We start from the raw sequence: 23588 nt of genomic DNA, 5'->3' as shown, positions 1-23588 counted from the left end.
AATGCTGGAATTTCAGGCAATAGCAGCCCAAAGGGAGCTGTTTTGGGGTGGGGAAGGGACCCACTGCCCACACATACAAATCCTCATGCACCCAGAAGCCAGTCATGTTAGTCATTCGTTGGGTCCCAGCCTAGGAAGGAGACCTGGAAGTCTGCTTTTGGGCCGAGCGCTCTTCCCAGGCTTGGTCGGCTTGACTGCCCTGTTCTCTCCTTCAGGATGGGCAGAGCCCCTCCCAGCTCTTCCCGAGGCTTGCTGACCACTTGATCCTTGCAGTACTGTGTCCGTTTTTTCTCTTGGTGTCCTCCCAGAGGTATCACACGCAGTATGCTCAGGTAACTGTTCAGACCGCGTCACTGGCCCTTCTTTCTCATTCACTCAGACGCCACGTCCTGCAGATCCACCGGTCAAAGGGGCTCCAGGACCTGGGGGGCATCAGCTGGCAGCTTGCCCTCTGCATCATGCTGATCTTCACTATTATCTACTTTAGCATCTGGAAAGGTGTCAAAACATCTGGCAAGGTGAGGAGGACTCTGGCTGCTGATCCAGGCCTACCAAGGGGCTCTGGAGGGTCTAACTCAGAATTCAGTGGCCTGGATAGCCAGAGACGGGGACATGTTTTCCTTCACAACAAACGCATTCCATGATTTTCAGTGTCTTGTCACAAAATTGGTTAGAAAATTCTAGAAATGGGTCAATCCCAAGAACCATTATATGATTTTTTAAAAATTCCTTTAACACGCTGGTAGTGTCATAACTAATAATAGTGGCAATAATTTACTGAAAACCCATCATGGACCATGTACAGTGTTTTGTATACACTGGCTACTTTGTCTCCTGCTAGGTATTTTCCCCATCTTACAGATGGGGAGTGGGTTTAGAAGTAGTTAGTACCAGCAAGCAGGGAATCAGATCCCTGTATAATTTTAAAAGCTGTGATCTTTCTGCCACCCTGCCTCCTAAAATTACAGAAAAAAAAGAGGTAGATCTTTCTTGGAGGTTTTCAAGAATAAGACACCAGCATTCATGTGGTGATAACCTATGTTTCCTTCCTTACAGGTGGTTTGGGTAACAGCCACCTTCCCTTACATCATCCTTTCGATCCTGCTGGTGAGAGGGGCCACCCTCCCCGGAGCCTGGAGGGGAGTTCTCTTTTATTTGAAACCCAACTGGCAGAAACTCCTGGAGACAGGGGTAAGATAATGAGGAAAGCAGTGTGCACCTGTCTGTCTTTTTACTAACTGAAGCTAGTCCTCCGAATAGGACAGTAGGAACAACTGAAATTTGGGTTCAGCGGCAAGTCTGCAGTGATGCTTTAAACCAGAAATACAAGCATGAAAAGTACAGTTGAGGGGCTTCCCTGGTGGCGCAGTGGTTGAGAGTCCGCCTGCCGATGCAGGGGACACGGGTTCGTGCCCCGGTCCGGGAAGATCCCACATGCCGTGGAGCAGCTGGGCCCGTGAACCATGGCCGCTGAGCCTGCGCGTCCAGAGCCTGTGCTCCGCGACGGGAGAGGCCACAACAGTGAGAGACCCGCGTACTGTAAAAAAAAAAAAAAAAGTACACTTGAGGCCACTGCGTTGGTTTATGGCTAAGTGATAGGAAGAGAACTCACATTTGTTTGCACTTGGTATGTGGCCAGCCCTGGAAGGAGCCCTGAGAAGCCTGTTTTTTGCCTCTGCATGTAGCCACATAGAGGCATGAGGGCGCTGGCCCCGCTGGTGCTCAGCGATGGCCTGGGTCTCGGCCCTGGCCCTTACCTCTGCTGTGTTGCAGGTGTGGGTGGATGCGGCCGCCCAGATCTTCTTCTCTCTCGGTCCTGGCTTTGGGGTCCTGCTGGCTTTTGCAAGCTACAACAAATTCAACAACAACTGTTACCAGTGAGTATCTGGGGCCCCCCAAGCAAAGCTTGAAAGTGGAGTGAGTGTAAGTCAGCTGGTCTGGAGGAAAGCAATCAAACCGATGGCCTCAAACCTGGCCAGGCTTAGGCCACGTTGACACTCTGACCCTCAGGGGTGCCACAGGTGCCTGACCACTCACCCAGACCATAGCCTCACTCAGGGGTTGAGAGAGGCTCCAGGCCACTTCTGTTTTGTGAGATTCTCTATATGTCAGGAAAAATTAAGAAATTCCAAAGCAGGTTTACAGAAATCACAACATACATTCAGTGTTTAGATTTGACTTGTTAAAGTATTTAACAACAAAAATTGTGATAATTTATTTATGTATCTATATACAAAAAGAATAATGATTGAACTATTTTGACCAACATAGAATGCCATAATTTTTATGTCAAAATCTCATTTCAGAAATGTGACAAAACAGGGAGCATGGTGCCAATTATGATTTAAATATCACTCCTCATCTTTAGAGTTAACTTTGTCTTAATATTCTATCACAGATGGCAATGTCCAGCAGTCTGATTGTGCTATTCGTAAGATAATTATAGAATTAATTTTTTTTTAAAAAAGGAATTTACATGCACCCTAAGCAATGTGGCCTTGCATTGGGACGCCAGCCTAAAGTTGTATGATGAAGTCCTCTTTTAAAAGTGTCAGGGTATCTTTGTGGCATTCTTATAACCTCATTTACACATAATGTCAAAAGTCTAAATCTGAGGTCTTCACAAATGTAAGGCCAAGGCCTCCTCCTGGCCCCCGCTGCAACTCAGGCCCTGGTTCAGAGCAAGCCTTGTTTGAAATCCAGAGGTCTGTGCTGTGCTGGTTTACAACAAAATCATCTCTTAAAACCACCCCTGACTGCTGTTTTCCCCATGCCATGCGTGGTGATAACAGTAGCTTGTGCTTCAAGGTAATGCAACCCGTCTGAGGCTGGGCCCTGGGAGGAGGGGAGGAGACACCCGGACAGGCTTGAAGTCCCTGTGAGCTCAGCCCACTCACCCTTGTCACAGCTGGAGACAGATGCTCCTTAGATTCCTGACTTGGAAATGTCTCAGGCCCCTTGGGTTTTCTGCTCCAGAGACGCCTTGGTGACCAGTGTGGTGAATTGCATGACGAGCTTCGTTTCAGGATTTGTCATCTTCACAGTGCTGGGGTATATGGCTGAGATGAGGAACGAAGATGTGTCTGAGGTGGCCAAAGATGCAGGTAGGGCCTTGGGTTTTGTTTGGGTTCCTGGCTCCCACTGAATTGCTTTGCTGCTCTTTGGATCTTTACAAATATCTAACGTTTGCATTATTTCTAAATGTTCCTCTTAAAATTCTCAAAGGTTTTACAGAAACTTACTGCCTTGGAAATTTCAACCCTTTCCATGGTGGTAATGGGGCAGCTCCCTCGGCACCCAGTACTGGGGCCTTGAATACATTGTGTGCTTGGAAATATGACTTGGATGATGGCTTTTAAAACTAGTGGGTTTGGGGGACTTCCCTGGTGGTCCAGTGGTTAAGACTCCGTGCTCCCAATGCAGGGGGCCCAGGTTTGATCCCTGGTCAGGGAACTAGATCCCGCATGCATGCTGCAACTAAAAGATCCCCCATGCTGCAACAAAGATCCCTCGTGCCGCAACTAAAACCCAGCAGCAGCCAAATAAGACAAACTAACTAAAAAACAGTGTGGGGCTTCCCTGGTGGCGCAGTGGTTAAGAATCTGCCTGCCAACGCAGGGGGCATGGGTTCGAGCCCTAGTCCAGGAGGATTCCACACGCCGCGGAGCAACTAAGCCCGTGTGCCACAGCTAATGAGCCTGTGCTCTAGAGCCTGCGAGCCACAAGTACTGAAGCCCACTGGCCTAGAGCCTGTGCTCCGCAGCAAGAGAAGCCACCGCAATGAGAAGCCCGTGCACCGCAATGAAGAGTAGCCCCCGCCGGTCACAACTAGAGAAAGCCCGCGCGCAGCAATGAAGACCCAACACAGCTTAAACAAATAAATAGATAGATAGATAGATAGCAATTCCTATTTTAAAAAAACAAAACAGAACAAAAAAAGTATGTTTGGGTCCTGTGATGGGTCCAAGTCTAGTAAGCAAATGATTACTAATCCTTTGCAGAAAAATTAAATGTAGATGATGTAGCACTCTACTGTACTGTAAGGTTTCATGGAAAAAAAGCGACAGACGTTGAAGAGGTTATGGGATCTTGTGGATGGAGTCCCAGGGCTTTCTTGCAAACATACATCTGTCTTTAGCCCGACACGGTGCTCTGATGAACTCCATGCCCCAAACTAAGGGTGGCCTATCTAGTCCATGAAAGGTTGAAGACATGTCCCTCATACTATCAAAAAGGACTTCAAAATAGCTGGAGGTCTTTATTCCGAGGCCGCTAGATTCTTCTGAAATCAGTATAACATTTCCTACTGTTCTGGAGCTAAAGAGAGAGCTAAACGCTGTGAGACTTCAGAGATATATCAATCCTCATGTTGGAAAAAAAAAAGCACTGAATTATTATATAGCGGACACTCCAATTCACGTGCTCAGCTTTGCTAGTCTTGAGGTCTCAGGTTTGCTTCGTTTCTCCATGTTGGTTGAGGGCGCATACTCTTCAAGGTGGATACTATTCCCTTCCTGCCTCCCAGGATGTCCAGGTAGGATGGTGTGGGGTGTGAGGAAGCATTTGGTACATGTCCAACCCTGATCCACATGTAAGGTTTTGTGACAGGAGTTGTAATTGTTGGTGTGGCCAAGTTTCTCCTGAGACATCTTTGTAGGGCAGGTCTCAGCGACCACCTCCTCCTCTTTCCCGCTCTGTCTCAGGCCCCAGCCTGCTCTTCATCACATATGCGGAAGCCATAGCCAACATGCCGGCATCCACGTTCTTTGCCATCATCTTCTTCCTGATGTTAATCACACTGGGCTTGGACAGCACAGTAAGTGAATGGGGAGGGAAATCCGGCTCTCGGGAGGAGGGAGAAGGGGGGGAGGAGGAAGGGAAGGAAGCTGTACCCATTCCTTCCCATCCTGGCCACCCCAGGCCATGTTGGCTGCTCCCTCTTGGTGCTCCCTCAGCCCCTGTTCACTTGGGTGCTTACTGCCCTCTAGTACATTGGAGGCATTAATGGGATAATGAGGGTAGAGTGCCAGGCACAGGCCAAGAGCTCAGCATATGTGAACTGTTGCGCACTCATTGTGCACTGTCCCTTGACCAGACTGGCAGCACCTGAAGGCCAGGGCAAGGTCACGCTTGTGTCTCAGTGCCCTGCAGCCCAGCATTCATATCATTAGTGTGGAATGAGTCTCAGCTTTCAGTTGGCATTTCTGGTGCAACCAGTCTCCCCGAGATACCTCATGTAAAGAAGTTCTGTCCATGTGTTATACTTTCTTTCCTTGATGTCCTTAGGAATGGGTTCTAAATGACGGGGTAAAACGGAGATATGTTTCCAGTGAGGGCCGGTGAGTAGGGGGAACTTGTCACGATCAGCGTGACAGGTCACTTGGCAATTTAACCCCTCCCTTCTGTTCATTGTCCTATAGGTAGCAGATTTGTCCCAAAGTCTACACAGTGACCATTTGTGTGCCCCTCTCAGTTTGCAGGCTTGGAGGGGGTGATCACAGGCGTGCTGGATGAGTTTCCACACATCTGGTCCAAGCGCCGGGAGTGGTTTGTGCTCAGTGTGGTCATTACCTGCTTCTTTGGATCCCTGATCACCCTGACTTTTGTGAGTACCAAAACCCTAAACTTAGAGTCAACCTCCCCTAGGGCAACAGAATGTTACAAGAAGCTGTTCCTTTCCCTCCCACATGGTACCCTGGCTTTGGGGCCAAAGGGAGAGAAGTTGTCACCGCTGTTAAAAAGTTAGTCATCAAGGAGAGGAAGAAAAGTTGTTTCTAGTGGCATCTGTCTGAGGAATCTGGGCGTGGTATCTGGAGGCTCAGCATTTTACAGCAAATCCAACTAGATTTAAGGCTTGACAGACTATCTGGAGGAAAACTAAGATGTGTCTTTTCAGTCTATTTCCAGTCCTTAGGGCTGCTTTCATAGGAATAGTGCCCTGATGTCCTGATATGCTGAACATCTGGAGGCTGGCATCTCATGTTTGTAATGTCACTTCATCTCCTCCAGAGAATTTGTAATGGTAAAGAAGTTAGACCTTCTCTAGTGATTTTATTTTTTTTTGGGGGGGGTAGCTTAGGCACATACTGTCAAACTGTAAATCAGGCATCAGATAGTACCCACAGGCATTGTAGGCGTGTATCCTTCTGACTCAAGGCAGATTTTGTAGATAAACATCTTCAAGCCATGACCCCAATGGCTCTGGAGCTTCAGCAGGGTTGTGGGGCCCTGAGTAGGACCCAAGGGATTTGTGAGTTAGGACAGAGGCAAAACCATGACCACTGGGCCCGGTGTGTCTGGTATTGTAGATTTTCTGGGGTAGAATACACAGTAGGTATTCAGTAAAGTTGAAAGTTGAAAACAGATCCAGAGGCGCTTTTGAGTTTGTCTTAAAGCTTAGTGGGGAGTGGAAACAAGAGTGACCTGTAGGGCGGGAAGAGGTGTGTCTGATGGGATGAAATCTTGCCCATCTGCCAGGGCCAGTCCAAGAAGTAGGCTCTGGGACACTTATGTTATACCCAAGGAGAGAATTTTCTAGAATTAACCTAAGAAGTTCTTTTCGCTCCTGTCGTAAAGAGGAGGCAGTGCCTCAGAGGGCCTTTAACCGGGTTTGTGGTCTCATTTCCAGGGAGGGGCCTACGTGGTGAAGCTGCTGGAGGAGTTTGCCACGGGACCCGCAGTGCTCACTGTTGCCCTGATAGAAGCAATTGCTGTGTCTTGGTTCTATGGTAAGATGCTCCCTTCCACTAGCCACGATCCTTCCTACACCAGCCCATATAGCCACCAGAATACAGAAGGGCTGCTGTCGTCAGGGAAAAGCAGGCCAGTGTACAAGACGTCACCTGCTGCATCCCTTCTTCAAAAACATGTCATCACTTACTCCACACTCTGTGCAACAGATTGCCTGCACTCCTGGGAGGATGATTTTTTTCTTCTGAGTTTATATGTTTACCCAGTGGAGATAGGGCTGAAGTGGTTCCCTATAGCTCATCCACAGTGGTTGCTTAAGATCCCAACAGGCTCTAAGAATTGGACAGACAACAAAGAACTAGTGCACAGTGAATGCATTTGCAGAGTGTACAATATTCTGCCGTGACATAGAGTGGCCCCACGTTAAATTTCACAAACGAGCACTCCCTCCAGAGCCCTGAGACAGAGTTTAGGAGCTTATCTTCTAGGGAAGAGGCAAGAATGTTCCTGTTTGGATTATCTGTCTTGGTAAAGCCTCCAATTTACACCGCCCCCACCCCCGGCCCCCCAATCGTGGGATGGAATCTGATAAGGGTGAAACCACCAGGAGCAGAGAGAGAGCTGACACAGGTTCATGAGCAGGGATCCCAAGAGCCCCTGGGCGAGGATGAGGAGGGCACAGGCAATGGAAATGAAGAAAACCAAGTTCAGAGATGCCTTTCTTCATCTTTAAAATCAAGATGTGATGATTTCATTCTGAAAATATTTTCCTAGTTTCTATGATAGCAGAACAGCTTTAGCATGTGTGTCATTACACATAATATAAAGAAGGGGGGGCCCACATTTTGAGTTGCATGTAAGCCCTTTTTTTTTTTTTTGAAGGAAGTCCTCCCCACCTCCTCAGCACTTCGGAGGACCAAGTGCAAGGTGTGTGATGTTACAGACCTGCTGGGCACTTTCAGGGAAGCAACTGCAGAGCACCCTTCCTTCCCCTTTTCGATATCTCCCCCAGTCCTCACTTCCATGCCAGTTACTGTGTAGAGAAGAACCTTGATCTTGATCTGATATATGAATGCACAACAGTGTGGTTAAAATTTTCTCTTCAAAGCTTCCAGCATATGGTCAGAGTCGGTCTCTGTCAAGTGGTTTCACCATTTTTAGACAAAATTTCACTTCCTTTTCTACAGTAACGATAAAATCAGATATATGCTGACATCCTAGAAAGGCAGTGTGGGCACGAAGAGGGGGCTTTAGGTCCCTCCCCAGATGTCCACCAATCCTCCCACTCTGTGTAGAAAGAGCTTTGCTTACTGTAACGTGCATTTTTGTGACAAGTCCCCCATCTCACTTTCAGACCAGACTGGTGCCCCCAAGCCCCTCCTTTGGAGAAACTCCAGAGGTGTTACTCTCTCTGAGAGTCAAGGGATAGGAGGACAGTCTAGTTCCTCTCTCAGTCAGTCAATCTCATTCTCTTTTGGATGATTTTAGGCATCAATCAGTTCTGCAGTGATGTGAAGGAAATGCTTGGCTTCAGCCCTGGATGGTTTTGGAGGATCTGCTGGGTAGCCATCAGCCCTCTGTTTCTCTTGGTGAGTTGTCATTTCCCTTCTCCTTCTTGCCCTGGAGAAAGATTCACCCTCAAACACTCATAAAAAAATAAATTTTATCGAAGTGTAACATATATATACAGAAAAGTGTGCAAATCACAAGTGTACATCTCAGTGAAATTCTATAAATTGAGCACCACTTTGTAGCTAAAACCATACCAAGAAACACATGACCAGTACTTCACAAGCCCCTCTTGTGTCCCCTTCCAGTCACTGTGCCCCCATAGTTAACCACTCTTCTGGTTTCTGTCACATATTTCATCCCTCCCCTGCTCTGTGATAATGACACATAACGTTCATTGAGCAGTGAGTGCCAGGCCAGACTTTACACTGAACGTAACACCCATTGCTGTTTCAACTCTCACAACAATTCTGTGACATAGAGTTCAAGTTCCCCATTTCACAGGTTCAGAGAAACTGAGGTTTAGGGTCCAAGGTCACATGACAAGAACTGTTCAAGGCCGGGGAAGTATTTACTGTGCTGCTCATGAAGGACCTAACAAGGGTCCTAGTAATTCTGTATTCATTTTCTTAAAGACCACCCCCACCCCCCACCAGGTTTCTCAGGTGTAGATCTGAGTCAAAAGTAGAATCCATTCATTGTAGAATGAGAGAGCTCAGCTCCAAGGGTTGCCTGTTTGCCAGGACGTGTTCAGTGCTGACTCCAGCCTTGCTGCGTGTGCCCCTATGTTCCTCCTGGTACCCGTCTGAAGGAGATGTTTGCCCAAAGATGGATAAGTACCATGCTAACATCCCAAGTGCACTCTGAGGTAGCCTGGGGTAAAGTGACTCTGTGCACATCAGCAGGGATTACTCTCAGTTCTTTCGTTTATCTGTAATTTGATTTGGGGTGGGGGGAGCTTTTTGGTCTTTTAGAGCCAGAGACTGTTCCTTCAGTCCAGCTCCAGCTTATTAGGATATCTGGACCATCCATTTCATCATAGGACATGTATGCATCTGTGCCTTCCCCTTCTTTCAAAACAACCCTTTTTGCATTCTATTTTGACTTTCTTGGGGTAGTTCTTTTTTTTTCTTTTGCGGTACGCGGGCCTCTCACTGTTGTGGCCTCTCCCGTTGCGGAGCACAGGCGCCGGACGCGCAGGCTCAGCGGCCATGGCTCACGGGCCCAGCCGCTCCGCGGCATGTGGGATCTTCCCGGACCGGGGCACAAACCCGCGTCCCCTGCATCGGCAGGCGGACTCAACCACTGCGCCACCAGGGAAGCCCTCGGGGTGGTTCTTTATTTTTGTGCTTTTCTGTACCTGCACATCTCGACGTTAACCTACAAGATGGACAACGTGCTCATTCTTGCCTCCATAATGCTGCACATGTCTCTCTCTACCCCAGAATCCCTCCTTGACTTCCGTTCCCCTGGACCCTGGAGGTTTCCAGAACCAAAGCCAACCTTTGCCCCAAGCAGCAGATACTCTCAGGGCCTGGGGGCTCTGGTGTGTGCTGTGGGCTCCAGTGTTCCTCTAGATCTTGGCCTGGTAGTTCCTTATTACCTTGTCAGCTTGCTGTTGCTTTTTGGTAAATTTAAAACAATGTATTTTTAAATCCAGAAATTTTAGTTGTTTTCAGTGAGAGGGTTGGTCTGGATCACTAATCTGCCATTAGTAGAAGCAGAAGTCCTGACATAAATGGGTTATTATATTGTTACCAGTGCTTCTTGATAATCTACTTAAATCTTTTCATTTGTTTTTTAAAGGAAGGAGAGATATTGGATTAGTTGCCTGAGGGAAGAAGCCATGTTTGTTTGTTTGTCTACTTTCATATTCTCCACACAGGGAGGGAATGATGTTCAGGGCTGAGACTCAGGAAAGGCAAGCAAGGCACTCATCCTGGACGTAAAATTTCCGGGGGTGCCAAAAAACTCAGTAGTCAAGATAAATACTTCTTTTTTTTTTTTTTTTTGGCTGCATCGCGCAGCTTGTGGGATCTTAGTTCCCCAACCAGGGATCGAACCCTTGCTCCCTGCAGTGGAAGCATGGAGTCTTAACCACTGGACTACCAGGGAAGTCCCGATAAATACTATTTTTATGCAGTAGTTTTTAAAAATCAAAATTAATGCAAAAAAAAAATCCCTGATGAACAAAATACCGTTTTAAATAAATACAGGATCCAACCATACACTTGCATGTCTCACTTCACTCACCTTGCCCTAATCTGGCCCTGTCAGAGCTTGTCTTTTTAAAGTATTACACTAAAATATTATATTATTATTATTTCTTGATTACTGAAATTCTGACATCCTCTTAAATGTTGTGCCCAAGGTGAATGTCTCATATGCCTTACCCTAGTCCTGGCCCCAGGCTTTTAGTATTTTCATTTCTGTGGTTGTCTGGCAAACTGGGTGAACTCTTGGTGTACAGCCAATGAGTTTCCGTGCCCAGCAAAACCCAGGTACAGATCTGGGTTCAGGGACATGACATAATTCCTGTGATGTTCACTCTACTCACTTCCTCTAAAGGTAAGTGCTCCAGGGCCCAATTAAGAGGAGGCAAATCTGTCTTCCACTTCTGGGTTTACTTAACAGATCCCCTGCTTTGGGCTTCTTAAAGCTGCTTTAGGTAAACAATGAGTAGCTTACTAAAAATATTCTTTTTCACTGAAGCCAAGTTATAAAAAAGAAAAATATCGTATATGAGCAAGAGGAGGTGGGGATGTGCGAGGGGGTGTCTGGAGCAATACTTAGTGGACACAGTGAGAGCTTGAGGCCTCCCTGAACTGCATTAGGTTTCACACACCTGACATCAAGATGAGATGAGTTACAGCAGGGATGGCTCCTAACCGGACCCCACCTTTCCCTGTTTCAAAATTACCTTTCTTAGTAGCCGGGTCTGGGGCTGAGGAGTCTGTCCAGAGAAAGGTTTGCGATTGGCTGGGCTCCTGTTTTGAAAGCTTCCTCCTGGACTTAGGATAACACTGTTCTGAAGATGAATGTGTGTTTAACAATTTCCCATTTTATTATGTGAAGAGAAAGAAAAAAAAAGATATAAATAGATGTTTAAGCCCACAAATAATTTACATTACTGTCTTCTTTATGACTATGAAATAATAAGATAAAATTAAATCAAGAGCAATAACGATTTCAGCACAGTGGTTACTAGGCAAAAACTGGTATTTATGCTGTCTCTGGAAACCAAACTGAAATAAGAAAACTCATAAACCGAGTACTGGGAGCACACCATGGAATTTTTCTTGGTCGGAATCTTCACTGAATTTTCACGTCAAAAGTGTATTGAGCTGCTTTTTCCTTCCATTATTTCTTTCATTACAAGGGCCTCTGGCAGGCAGTCATTTATTGTCAAGATGCCTCACGGCAGAGCCATCCTTGTTGAAATCCCAGTTCTTAGCCTGGGGTTAATGCAAGGAAAGGGGGGAGAAGGAGAACTTACCTAGGAGCCTGAGTCTTCTCCAGCTCTTGAGAACCTTATTATGTCTCCTGGACCTAGGTGCCTTCCGTCTTACCAAAAACAATCACTGCAGAAACGCAGGAGGAAATGAAAACAAAGCAGAAAGAAATACGAAGCCCTAGGACTGGCAGGAGCTATGGAGAGGTCTCCCAGTTTATTCCTCCACTGTCTCACAAATCGGGGCCTGAACCACTCCTGATGGATGCGTCTCTTCTCCTTTGCCCTGAAAGGGGCGCTGTAACCCCCCTAAATAACCTTCTGAGGCCTTGGCATCCCCACTGTAGGGGCTGAGGTGGGGGTAGGGAGGAAAATCAAGAAAAGCCCCTAACCGCTTCATTGTTGGCAGCTGAGGCACAGAAATTAGTGACTTCTTTGTGTCAGAGTTCAATCTAGGATATATCACACTTAGGCAATTTCCTGAAAGTGTCTTAGCTTTAGTGTTCCGTGTTTGTGGTATATGGACTGTCTCTGTGTGGATATCGTGAAAAGTTTTGAATGTTTCTTGCTTGGAATCTGTTTTAGTTCATCATTTGCAGTTTTTTGATGAGCCCACCACAGCTACGACTTTTTCAGTACAATTATCCTCAGTGGAGCATCATCCTGGGTTACTGCATAGGAACCTCATCTTTCATCTGCATCCCGATGTATATAACTTACCGTCTGATCATCACTCCAGGGACACTTAAGGAGGTATGTGCTAGTGTGTGTGTGTGTGTGTGTGTGTGTGTGTGTGTTTAGATTGGTAACTGGGGAGAAAAGGGTTCTCTTCTTATGCTCTATTCAAAGGATGTTAAGTCCACCACAAGAATTCACCAGGAGGCTCTTAGTCTTATATAATTATATAACTATACCATCGTGTAGCCTCTAATAGCTGCCACTATCACCTTAAGGCATCTCCCAGAAGCCTCAAGTACAAAGAGTGAGCTGGCCATTTGGATGAACCATAGCACACAGCTTGGTGTACAGCATTTTAAACATATCAGAAAACTGCTTTGCCTCCTGCATGGCACTGGGCATGCACATCAGATCAGTGGTGTCTGGAGCAATAACGCAAATTTGATTTAAGTGGATTTAAATTAAATCCACTTGGTTTAAGTGAAGATTATGATGGAAAATGTCTGTGGTCATTTTCTAACAGCAGTGTGACAAGGGCTTTTTTAAAAAAATTTATTTATTTATTTGGCTGCGTTGGGTCTTGGTTGCTGCACGGGGGCGCTCTCTAGTTGCAGAGAGTGGGGGCTACTCTTGGTTGTGGCGCGTGGGCCTCCCGCTGCGTTGGCTTCTCTTGTTGCGGAGCACAGGCTTCAGTAGTTGTGGCTCGCGGCCTCCAGAGCGCAGGCTCAGTAGTTGTGGCGCACAGGCTTAGTTGCTCCACGGCATGTGGGATCTTCCCGGACCAGGGCTCGAACCCACGTCCCCTGCATTGGCAGGCGGATTCTTAACCACCGCGCCACCAGGGAAGCCCTACAAGGGCTGTTTTGAAAATCACTAAATAAGGGTGTTGCAACAATATCGTAGTTTTAGTTCAAGTCACTGGAATGAAAAAAAAAGTTCCCATTTTAGCAAGATTCATGTCAGTAAATGAATAATGTGCTGTAAAAATTTCAGTAACAGAATCTTACAATTTGTATAAGATTGTAGGTATTTTAAAGCATCTTCATGTAGACTATTTTATTTTGTTATCAAAATACTTTGTGAGGTGGATGGGCAGGTATCATTAGCAGACAAAGATACTAGTCTGGGAATAATGCTGCTCATAGTTTCCTTATTTCAGTGAATTGTCCAGGGATACACAGTACAGGGAGGCTCAGAATCCAAGTCTTCTGGGGATACACAGTACAGGGAGGCTCAGAATCCAAGTCTTCTGGTTTTTGGTCCAATGCTCTTTCATGTTTAGGTGCAGCTTCTCTTTTGTGTCCTCAGGGTACTAATAGTTTGCTAATGTAGAAATTGGCTGTAGAGGTTAGGGAGAGATGAGTTGCCACTTTTCATCCTGTACTGACAAGAGTTAGTGTTCAGGCTGCCAGGATTCCTAGCAATGTTACCAGAATCGAAAATGCTTGGGTCGTTACTTGTTTGGTTGTGTTTCTTGCCATAGTAAGGTTACTGTGGCAGTAGAGCCTGAAGGAGCGGCCACTTAGAAGTCTGTGGGCGGGTGCTTTTGTAGGAGACAAGCTCAAAGGTGAAGAGTGGTATTTGGGGGAGAGCTAGAGGGACCTGTGCTCTATAATGACCTGAGAGCATAGGTGGGCTAGTCTATGGACTCTTAGAAGCAAAACTTAAATATCAGATCATCATACTCATCTTCCTAAAACATTTCACAAGAAACACGAAGCAAGAGAACGTGAGGCCATTAAACATCATCTCTTTTCTAAGAACTGAGATTGCTTCTTTTTCCAAACAGAAAAACTGAATTCTAGGTGAACAGAATTAGTAACTCTGCCAGGAGTTACTAATTTCCTACACCCAAAACAGTCCTATCACAACCTCATTCCTCCCAAAGGGGCTTGGACTCTGGTGTTGCCTGAAATACACGCTCAGACAAGAGTCACTGTACTTGCTCCTTCAGGTTGTCCTTTATGGCAGTCATGATAGTCCACTGGCCCAGCTGACTCAAACCCAGAGGCCAAGGTCAGGGGTGGGAACTCTAGTTAGCTTAATAAATTTCAGTATTCTTTGGTCACAGACTGTACCTCAAGTCTTGATCATCTTTCTTGCAAATTCCCCATTAGCCACAAGGAAATGCCACCCAACGGTGTATAATTAACAGAGCTCAGATCCATTAGTAGTAGAGGTAAGGCTGATTGCAGGGCCATGTTTGTCATAGGCCACCAGATGGGAAACAGTGGGTTACCAGGAAGCATCATGATCTAGCTGGTCAAGGGGGCCTAGGAGGGAAAAGACTATGGCAAGTCATTTACCTGCTCTGGGCCTTAGTTTCTTCATCTTTAAAATGTGCTCATTGAATTGGATTAACATTTCCAAAGTATGTTTTAAGGAGTAGTAGTAGTTCCATGGGATATCAATAAGTGTTACTGCTGGGGGGAAAAAGGTTACGTGGTCAAATAATTTTGGAGAATGCTGGATTAAGGCAAGGTAAATAGGTCTCTTTACTACAGGATTTCTCAAAAGCCTTAACATGCCTATGTGCATGCTTAATTTCTGATAAGAATAAAGCATGCCATGTTTTTGCCAAGCACCCCAAGGGACTAAAATTTTTAGTGAATACCAGACTTGATGGTCTTGAACATTCTATCTATGAGGGAGGGAGAACTCATATAAAATTTTGGTATGGTTAAAAAGAAAATAAAAAGTAAATTTCTTACCTCTTCTGGGCCCTAGCCATATACAAGGCTACAGTTTGTGGAGTGAGCCACCACTTACTCACCTGTAATTTGGAGGCTATCATGTGCATCTGCAACCTGGAAGTCTCGAGGTTGGAGTCATCAACTGGATTAGGTCACTGCCCCCAGAAGCCCCTAGTAACCTGCACAAAGACACTGGGAAGATGGTCCCTAATAAGTAAGCATTCATGAAGATGGCAACAGTGATCCATTGCTTAGATGACTGCCTTGCAGAAGGCCGGGGACTGGCAAATTTTGAGAGCGATAGTAACGTGGCAACTGGAATGCTGCTGAAATATGGAAGACGGAGGTGGACCTGGCATTTGGGGAGATCAGCAGCCAGAAGGGCAGGAGAATGGGCAGGTGGGGGCTAGGGCACAAAAGCCAAATGTTCTACTTTACAGTGTTGTTTACTGTGGGTCTTGCCTCTACCCTAGTTAGAGCGATGTGTCCAGTTCCCAATTAGCAAGGCCTAATTCTCCTTAATCAGTTATGGGTTACAGATTCATCTATGGGAAAGGATGGTTTGTGAAATTTTGCTTTCTATGACTTGACATGTCCAGGTAGTTGATGAGCACTGCAGCAACTCGTTTTTAAATGGATTTCCAGTGTGAGATTTTAGCTCTTGAAATACTAAGGTCATTAGGAACACAACATGTACAATTTTGTGAACTTCATTACCTATGAGAATGGGAAGTTTTAAAATTCCATAGGCCCTGCTCCCTAAAGAAGAATCAACCCCCAGAACCAGGAAATAAAAAAAACTGAAGGGGACTACATACTTTTTCAATCCAAAGTAAAAAGGACAAGTAGCAGAGCTTCACCTAAAATCAATAAATCAAAATATGCTTTCAGATCCAATTTTGCCTTGCTCACCATATGTACAGACTTTTGGCATCAAAGATTTTACTGAGCAACTTACTTAACAAAGATTTTCTTCTACACTTCTGCAGTGCTCCCCACATCCCTGAGCTGCTTCGTGTCACTGATGCTAAGTTTTGCAAGGCAGGCTGTATATTTCATACCCAAGCCCAAGCATATTTCAGATCTGTCCCAAAGCTTCTGTGTACCTCAGCTGTTTCTAAAGTAAAAATTCTCAGCCTTTTCCCTGTGCTAAGTACTACATCAACATGAGATTGCTTTAGGAATGATGATTTAAATGGGCACATCTTTTAAAATTTAATTATGTAATAATTTGCACCCTTGTATGAACTAACCAGTGCTCCTTGACAGGTAAATTCATTAAATCAGTAACATCCTGGCTGTTACAGTGGCTGATGGCACTGTGCACTGTGCCTGTAGCATGTATGCAGGCACAAGGAGCATGGCTGAGGTGGGGGGAGCCAGAATCCAGAGCTCACTCTGCTTCCCAAGCTCTGTGGGCCACATGAAGCCTCCTCTGACAAGAGAAAAGGATGCCCTTTCCCAGGCCATCAAAGGCATGTTACAGGCCAGCAGAGGTTCTATTGAAGGTCCATCATTTCTCCCATTAGTGTTATGATGACTTTCTTAATTAGTTTACAGATGCTTATATAGTTCCTGAATATGCCATTTTTACCCACATTTGAGAACAAATAAATTGCGGATTCCTTTCTTAAGGAAAGTCAGTAAGACTATTCCAATTTACTATTAAATGCCATTTAAATGCTACTTAACCTTTGTATTAGTATTGAAAAAAATTTTAAACTGTTAAATTATAAGAATATTTATAACGTCATGTTTTCTTCCTAACAGCGTCTTATTAAAGGTATCACTCCAGAAACACCGACAGAAATTCCCTGTGGGGATATCCACTTGAACGCTGTGTAAAACATCAATGAAAGGAAAATGGCTTCCCAACAAGCTCTTCCTCCAGTTCTGAGAAGTCACACCTCGCCTTCCCCCTCTAAGTCAATGAGCTGCCAGCTAAGCCTGCCGATGGAAGGGCCTTCTTCATAGAGACACAGTCCCAAAAGACTATGGTGCCCAGACTCTTATGGCCTCCAGCCACTTATTTCTGTGAAATCTCCCAGACATGTTATCATGTTAGACTCTGTGATGCAGCTGAAGTGGACTGCTTTGGATGTGGGAGGGTGTGTATGGAGGTGATGAAAACCACAATATCGTCAGTTAGGATTAGGTTTAGGATCAAGTCTGTGAAAGTCTCCTGTATCATTCCTTGTTACGATCATCAGTATTTAACATCGTTTGCTTCCAAAGGTTTCACTGTTCATGAATGCATAAACCATTTAGAAGAAAACAGGGATACTGTCTTGCTAGCCATATATTTCCTGAGTAGCATAGAATTCTACTATAGCTGGAATCTACTAGAACCCTATAACCTGTGTACTGCTCTGGAGTCAGGAGAGGAGGATGTAAGAAGCTAAGCTGAAAAATAATGTGTACATGTGAGCATGTGTGTTTGTGTATACTGTTGTTCCAGTGTATCCCTATCTCCATTCTAATACTTTGGGCCCATTACAAACTTTATGAATTTCCTCTAGTTTTTCTTACATTAACAAATTCCACCTACTGAAATTTGTATGTATGTTATTATTTGAAGGGTATAATTACTACAACACACTCTGCCACCCGCTCCTTTTCCAATGAACTTTAGCCCATACATCTTCCTTTATGGGCCATGCTTTAGTATTTCTTGCACTTCACTGCCATCTTCTTGTCTCTCTCTGCTAAACATTCAGGATAATGTTCCACAGGCAAATCTGGCCTATTTCATTAGTCACTGTGGCTTGGCTATGAACTACTTTGAAGATGAATATTGATAAATGCATCTTCAGTGTTCAGTTGACCATCTGGTTTAAGCTCTGTCTACTTCAAATGACTCAGTTTAACCATTAAGGTTACTTGGCTTTGTGAAGAGTGGATAAATCAAATTTTCACAGAGTGTAGAGCTCTGGTACCCTGACCTAAGCCAAGGTCATCCTCAACCCAAGAGTAATTGGAGAATCTGGGTTAGCCTTAAATGAACCTCCTCCCAACTGCTTGACCCTTCCTGGCTGGCTACCAGGATACTGAGCCCTCCAGATAATTTTCAAGACTGAGTCTAAGTAAGCCTGATTGGAAAAGGGTCAGTTAAGTGAATAACCTTACATGCCACATAAAACCCTTAATACAGATCAAGTATATTTGACCTTCAGTGGCTTGGGACTCTCAGGTGCATAGGTAGAGAAGCAAATTTTACCTTGTAGTGTGAGATTTCCTTACCAAAATCTTAAAGGGAGTAAAGCCTAGTCAATGATAAAAGGACTCGATGATCTGGCCCCATATCGCATCAGTCCTCTATATAAATCTAACTTAATCCTAACCTTATAGAAAGATCTATATAGCAGAAGCCTAGTTTAATCCAATTATAGAGCTTCCTCCCTTGGCTTCCTTTCCCCAACAATATTCCCTGGCCATCTTCCTGTATTCCCCCTACATTCTTCTATTGCTGATTCTTTGCTTTTCCTAGCAGAATATTTTCCTCATAGATGTTAGCTGCTGAGAAGTTTCCCAAAATATTAGAGGAAAAGAGAGGGGGATTTAAAAATGACTCTTAACTGACCTACCTTCATTATCTTCACTCTTTCATTCCTTCCTGCTACCTCATGTCTTCTCTTTGCTTTCTAGCATGCTGAAAGGAGAGAGGTTATATAAGTGGCAGCGTATTCAGTGGTAAACAGCTTTGCAAATTTAAGAACTTGCTTTATAAATATATTCAGATATGTATTCTCCCCATCCCACACACACTTATGCATTTTCCAAAGATATCATTTTTTAAAAAGCACTTTTTCAAACAAAGTTTTGTCAAGCCAGGTGTTATACAGGTGTTTTGAAAAGTTTTCAAATGTCACTAGACAGGAAAAAATCCAACATCTCTCCTCAGCATAGTTTGCATTTACTTGACCCCTATTTATCAATACTATACCATGGATGTTTTTTTTAAGGAAAACTTGAGTTGGTAAATGGACTTTAAAATAATCTTTTAAAGACCTTTTACATCTAATGTAGCATTTACATAAAAGTAAAAAATAAAAATAGAATGAATTGTAAAGTTATTTAAGTACTGAAGTTAATTTTTTTTCTGTGATTTTATTAGTGAGAAATACCTGAGAAATAGGCAAGACACAAACAAAGGCATGGAGGCAGTTCAGTTGATTGAGGTTGTTCCTATATGTTGACATGTAATGGAGTCCAAAGAATTCATCTTTATTCCAAAAAACTTGCAACCCATTTAAAACTTATTCCATTTGTTGTGTGGAATGCATATGACTTGTAACCTAAATTCATTGCCCTGGCTGCCCCATGTAGAGATGGATGCAAAGACCCCAACAAACCCAAAGTCAATGTATTAGCTCCAAAATCAAACAATAACAATCAAACCAAATAATGAATCTCAAATTAAGGCAAAAAGTTATTCTTGAGATGAGTCACTCTCTCATCGTCCCTGCTTTTTAGGAAACTTGTTAATTTGGTGCCACCAACCTCAATATTTAAGTGTAAGTATGAATTTCTATTTAATTCACCCACCCCACCCTGACCCCTTAAAAGGGAGATTATTCTCCTAGAATTAGAACCATATTCTTTTGATAATTAGGAAAGGCTGACCTGATACATTGTATCTGTTGTATAACTGATTTGGAGGTCACTGTCAAGCACAGCTTAAAACCATGGAATGCAGTGGCTTAACTGTGCCATTCTTACGCATTTTAGACAATGCTTAGCTACCCAGTGGTACAATCCACACCTGGTTCCTTTCATAGCATGTTTCTTTGCTCATAAATCAACATCTGGTGCTTAAGATATCATTAAATAAGGCAGTATTCAGAAGGCATTTTCTACCCTCCCTTTTTTCTTTTATTGTCAGAGATGGATGGGGAAGTGAAATAGCAGATTCCTCAGAGAGACTATATACTACAACCTGTCATCCCCATAAAGCAATAAAAGCAAAATAGTCCTATGCTAAGTGGAAGAAGTTGTATACTTTTTTTTTTTTTTTTTGCAGTACGTGGGCCTCTCACTGTTGTGGCCTCTCCCGTTGCGGAGCACAGGCTCCGGACGCGCAGGCTCAGCGGCCATGGCTCACGGGCCCAGCCGCTCCGCGGCATGTGGGATCTTCCTGGACTGAGGCACGAACCCGTGTCCCCTGCATTGGCAGGTGGACTCTCAACCACTGTACCACCAGGGAAGCCCAGAAGTTGTATACTATAAAGTCATCATTATTTAAAAACGCAAGGAGAGTTACACAAAAGGCTCTAAATTAGGAAGGGGAACTTAGAAAATGCTTGCTTGAGAAGTATGTTAGAGACTGAAATTTATAAATCCAAATATGGAAAGAAACCCATTAAGACAGGGAATATTCTTACACTGTGGAAAGCTTTCCTGGTCCACTTGAAACATTCTGAATTCTTTTCTTCAATATCAGAGATAAGTCTGATATTTATTAAAATTTGTCACGTTCAGTTCCATGGAAGGACTATTTTAAAAGCTCTAAATCTTTTTTCTTACTTTTTATAGTATCACCTTTTCCCCTCATTGCTTAACTGTCTCTAAATTTCAATGATAGGACAATATTTTAAAGTTCAGATAACTACATTTAGAGGCAGAAACAAACCTAGCTAATTTCTCTACTTTTCTTGGGATCTGGAAGTTTCTAAAGGAAGGTGAGCTTAAGTTTTATTTCCTCTCCTAGAATGAAATAATGCCCCTCTCAATTGTTTAGTAGGCATTTACCACAATGGAAAAGATGGAATCTTAAATATGTCTTCCCTTTTGTTACATACAGTTAGAATTCATTCAGTACTGTTTCTACATTAGGTGTTTCAAAACAAATCATCTTTTCAGGAGAAGTCTTTATTTTTTGGAAATAATTCACAGTATATTTCAACTGGAATTTCAGGTTCTATTTCTCTTACCAATACATCATAAAATTCACACCAAATTGCTCTGCCACCAATGCAAGTTTTTCCCTTAAGTTATCAAAAAGAGATTATTTCACTGGCCAAATCTAATTTGGAACCAGTGTGCATTGGTGGGGCATGTCATCAGAAGAAAGTTTTATGTCTGCTGAACTAAGAAGAACCTTATCATTTAGGAGAGAGAAAAGATGATTTCAGTCCTTCAGTTCTACAACTGAAGACTACAATTATAGTAGATAATTTATTTCTAACAGTTTGTAAACACTGACAGTCCAAACAACAAATATTTAGGAAGGAGCAGCTAGCCCATCTCTATGCTAAAATACCTAAATTTCCATAAATAAATAAGAACATCTGCTGTTTTTTTTTAAAAAAACGATTTGATTCTTATTCAAACTCTAATATGATAAGTGTACCTTATCTTAAAACTTGATACATGAAAAATGCAAAGTTTAAAGGATAAAATTAGGGACTTTACATAAGAATTTGCAGTTATTTCTCCAGTGGCATTTAAAATATGATTTGATTTACAAAAAACATTTTCAGGATACTTTGTGTGTTGAACATATCAATGAGGTGCTTCAAAGTGTGGATTATATACAGTTAGTTGAATTATATAAATGGTATTTCTTTTTCCTCATCTTTCCTTTCTTCTTCCACATTATTTAGAGCTAAGAAAAGTAAATTTCTTCCACTATTCACCTGTCAACAGTGATAATATGAAATTTTCCATGAAACATTATTTTTTACATGAAACGTGTTTATTTTTAAACCTCAGTGACAGAATTAAACCTGTTTTATTTATACAAAATAGGAGTCCCCTCTTTAAGATGCATGAAATGCCCATGTATACATTTATGCAGTTTAGTCATAAATGTTCCAAACTATATTTTAAGGTATCAGTAAATGCCTTTTGTTGTGAACTATTACTGTAATAACTCATAACATCATGATGAATAGATTCTGTCTCATTAAAAAACAAAACAGAACAAAACCAAAAAAACCTTTCCAAACTCTTAAGGTTAAAAGAAAAATCTTAACTGTATATTGTCAAAACATTTACACATCCCCCAAAACATCACTGCGTGTGGGACTTCCCTGGTGGCACAGTGGTTAAGAATCCGCCTGCCAATGCAGGGGACACAGGTTCGAGCCCTGGTCTGGGAAGATCTCACATGCTGCAGAACAAATAAGCCCGTGAGCCACAACTACTGAAGCCCAGGAGCCTAGAGCCCGTGCTCCGCAACAGGAGAAGCCACCACAATGAGAAGCCTGCGCACGGCAACGAAGAGTACCCCCCGCCCGCCGCAACTAGAGAAAGCCCGCATGCAGCAGTGAAGACCCAACACAGCCAAAAATAAATAATTAAAAAAAAAAAGAATGTATATATAACTGAGTCACTTTGCTGTACAGCAGAAGTCAACACAACATTGTAAATCGATTAAAAAATGTCTTAACTAAAAAAAAAATCATCATCCATAGAAGCCAAAATACAGATGCTAAATTCAAAAAGGAAAATCATGAAGGATGTGTTTTCAACAAACAAGGACATCTCCTACATAATCACAATAGGACCATCAAAATCAGGAAAGTAACATTGATACATTACTGTCATCTAATCTCAGACACCATTCAATTACGTCCGTTTACCAAAAGGTTCCAGTCTAGAACCACATGTTCATGTCTCTTTTGTCTCCCTCAGTCTGCAACAGTTTTCCAGACTTTCCTTGTTTCATGAACTTGACATTTTTGAATATTACAAGCTAGTTACTCTGTAGAGTTTCTCTCAATTTGATTTGATACTTGACTCATGATTAGATTCAAGCTAATATACATTTTTGGCAGAAATATCACAGGAATGATGATGTGTTCTCAGCACATTCTATCAGGTTGAGTATGATTCAATTTTTGTCCCCATACTGGTGATATTAACTCAAATCACTTCATTAAGGTGGTATCTGCCAGACTTTCCACCAAGTAAAATTCCTTTTGTTTTTGTAATTAATATTTTGTAGGGGGTTTACTCTCAGACTGTGCAAATACACTGTTGTTCCTCATCTAACTTTCATTTTTTACGGATTCTTATTTTATTCAATGGATTATAATCAATTATTATTCATTTTGATGCTCAAATGGTTTCATATTTAGCCAGTGAGAATCCTTTCAAGCTGGCTCCGGTATCCTTTTGACATGTCCCCATCACTCCTGGAACACTCACTTCCTTACCTTCTGGAGTAAGATGTTACAGTATCATCTTGTACTTTCTCTGCCACAGCCATTTCTCCAAGAAGTCCTGGTTTCTTTTAGTGAAGAATATATTTAGAAACCGAGATCTAGGTGCCAGGTATGCTCACTGGAGTGTCACTGATCCCGTCTTCTCACATGTGTGCACAAAAACACACATTTTCATCTATTATTATTTCTCTATCTTGAAAACGATATGAGTTTATACCAGTAACTCCAGTTCCAAACCAACACTACAAAGTTCATTCTAATTTTCTCTCTTCATGTTTATAACCCCTTCTAGGGCAGTGAGAAACATGGCTCCCATTATAACAAATATATTTACTTTTGATCAATATCCCTGAATGTAAGCAATATTCCATTGCTGCTGTCACTGCCGTCTACATAGCC

At 43.2% G+C, this 23588-nt stretch overlaps 1 protein-coding gene and 1 long non-coding RNA gene across 3 annotated transcripts in view; one reads left to right on the top strand and one right to left on the bottom strand.

The window, feature by feature from the left end:
• SLC6A4 (solute carrier family 6 member 4) overlaps positions 1-19055 on the top strand; it is a 36705-nt gene extending 17650 nt beyond the window's left edge. The window contains exons 5-15 of one of the 2 annotated variants that reach the window (XM_024737306.1): positions 380-518; positions 1057-1191; positions 1774-1877; positions 2977-3104; positions 4704-4816; positions 5474-5605; positions 6629-6728; positions 7573-7617; positions 8179-8279; positions 12236-12403; positions 16792-19055. In XM_024737306.1, coding sequence (XP_024593074.1) covers positions 380-518; positions 1057-1191; positions 1774-1877; positions 2977-3104; positions 4704-4816; positions 5474-5605; positions 6629-6728; positions 7573-7617; positions 8179-8279; positions 12236-12403; positions 16792-16866 — 1240 coding nt within the window. In that variant the 3' untranslated portion in view covers positions 16867-19055. The remainder of the gene's footprint in view (positions 1-379; positions 519-1056; positions 1192-1773; positions 1878-2976; positions 3105-4703; positions 4817-5473; positions 5606-6628; positions 6729-7572; positions 7618-8178; positions 8280-12235; positions 12404-16791) is intronic. The other variant, XM_024737307.1, reaches the window with a different exon arrangement.
• Positions 13133-23467, bottom strand: LOC112394502 (uncharacterized). Its single transcript, XR_003002150.1, has 4 exons — positions 23181-23467; positions 18606-18670; positions 15102-15200; positions 13133-13246 (listed from the first exon to the last, which is right to left on the bottom strand). It is a non-coding gene; the product is annotated as an uncharacterized LOC112394502 (long non-coding RNA).
• Between the last annotated feature and the right edge of the window lie 121 nt (positions 23468-23588).

Source organism: Neophocaena asiaeorientalis, unplaced genomic scaffold, assembly GCF_003031525.2.
Source record: "Neophocaena asiaeorientalis asiaeorientalis breed wild unplaced genomic scaffold, Neophocaena_asiaeorientalis_V1.1 scaffold129, whole genome shotgun sequence".
Classification (NCBI taxonomy): domain Eukaryota; kingdom Metazoa; phylum Chordata; class Mammalia; order Artiodactyla; family Phocoenidae; genus Neophocaena; species Neophocaena asiaeorientalis.
The sequence above is the reverse complement of the archived record's forward strand: the minus strand, read 5'-3'. Positions and strand labels throughout refer to the sequence as shown.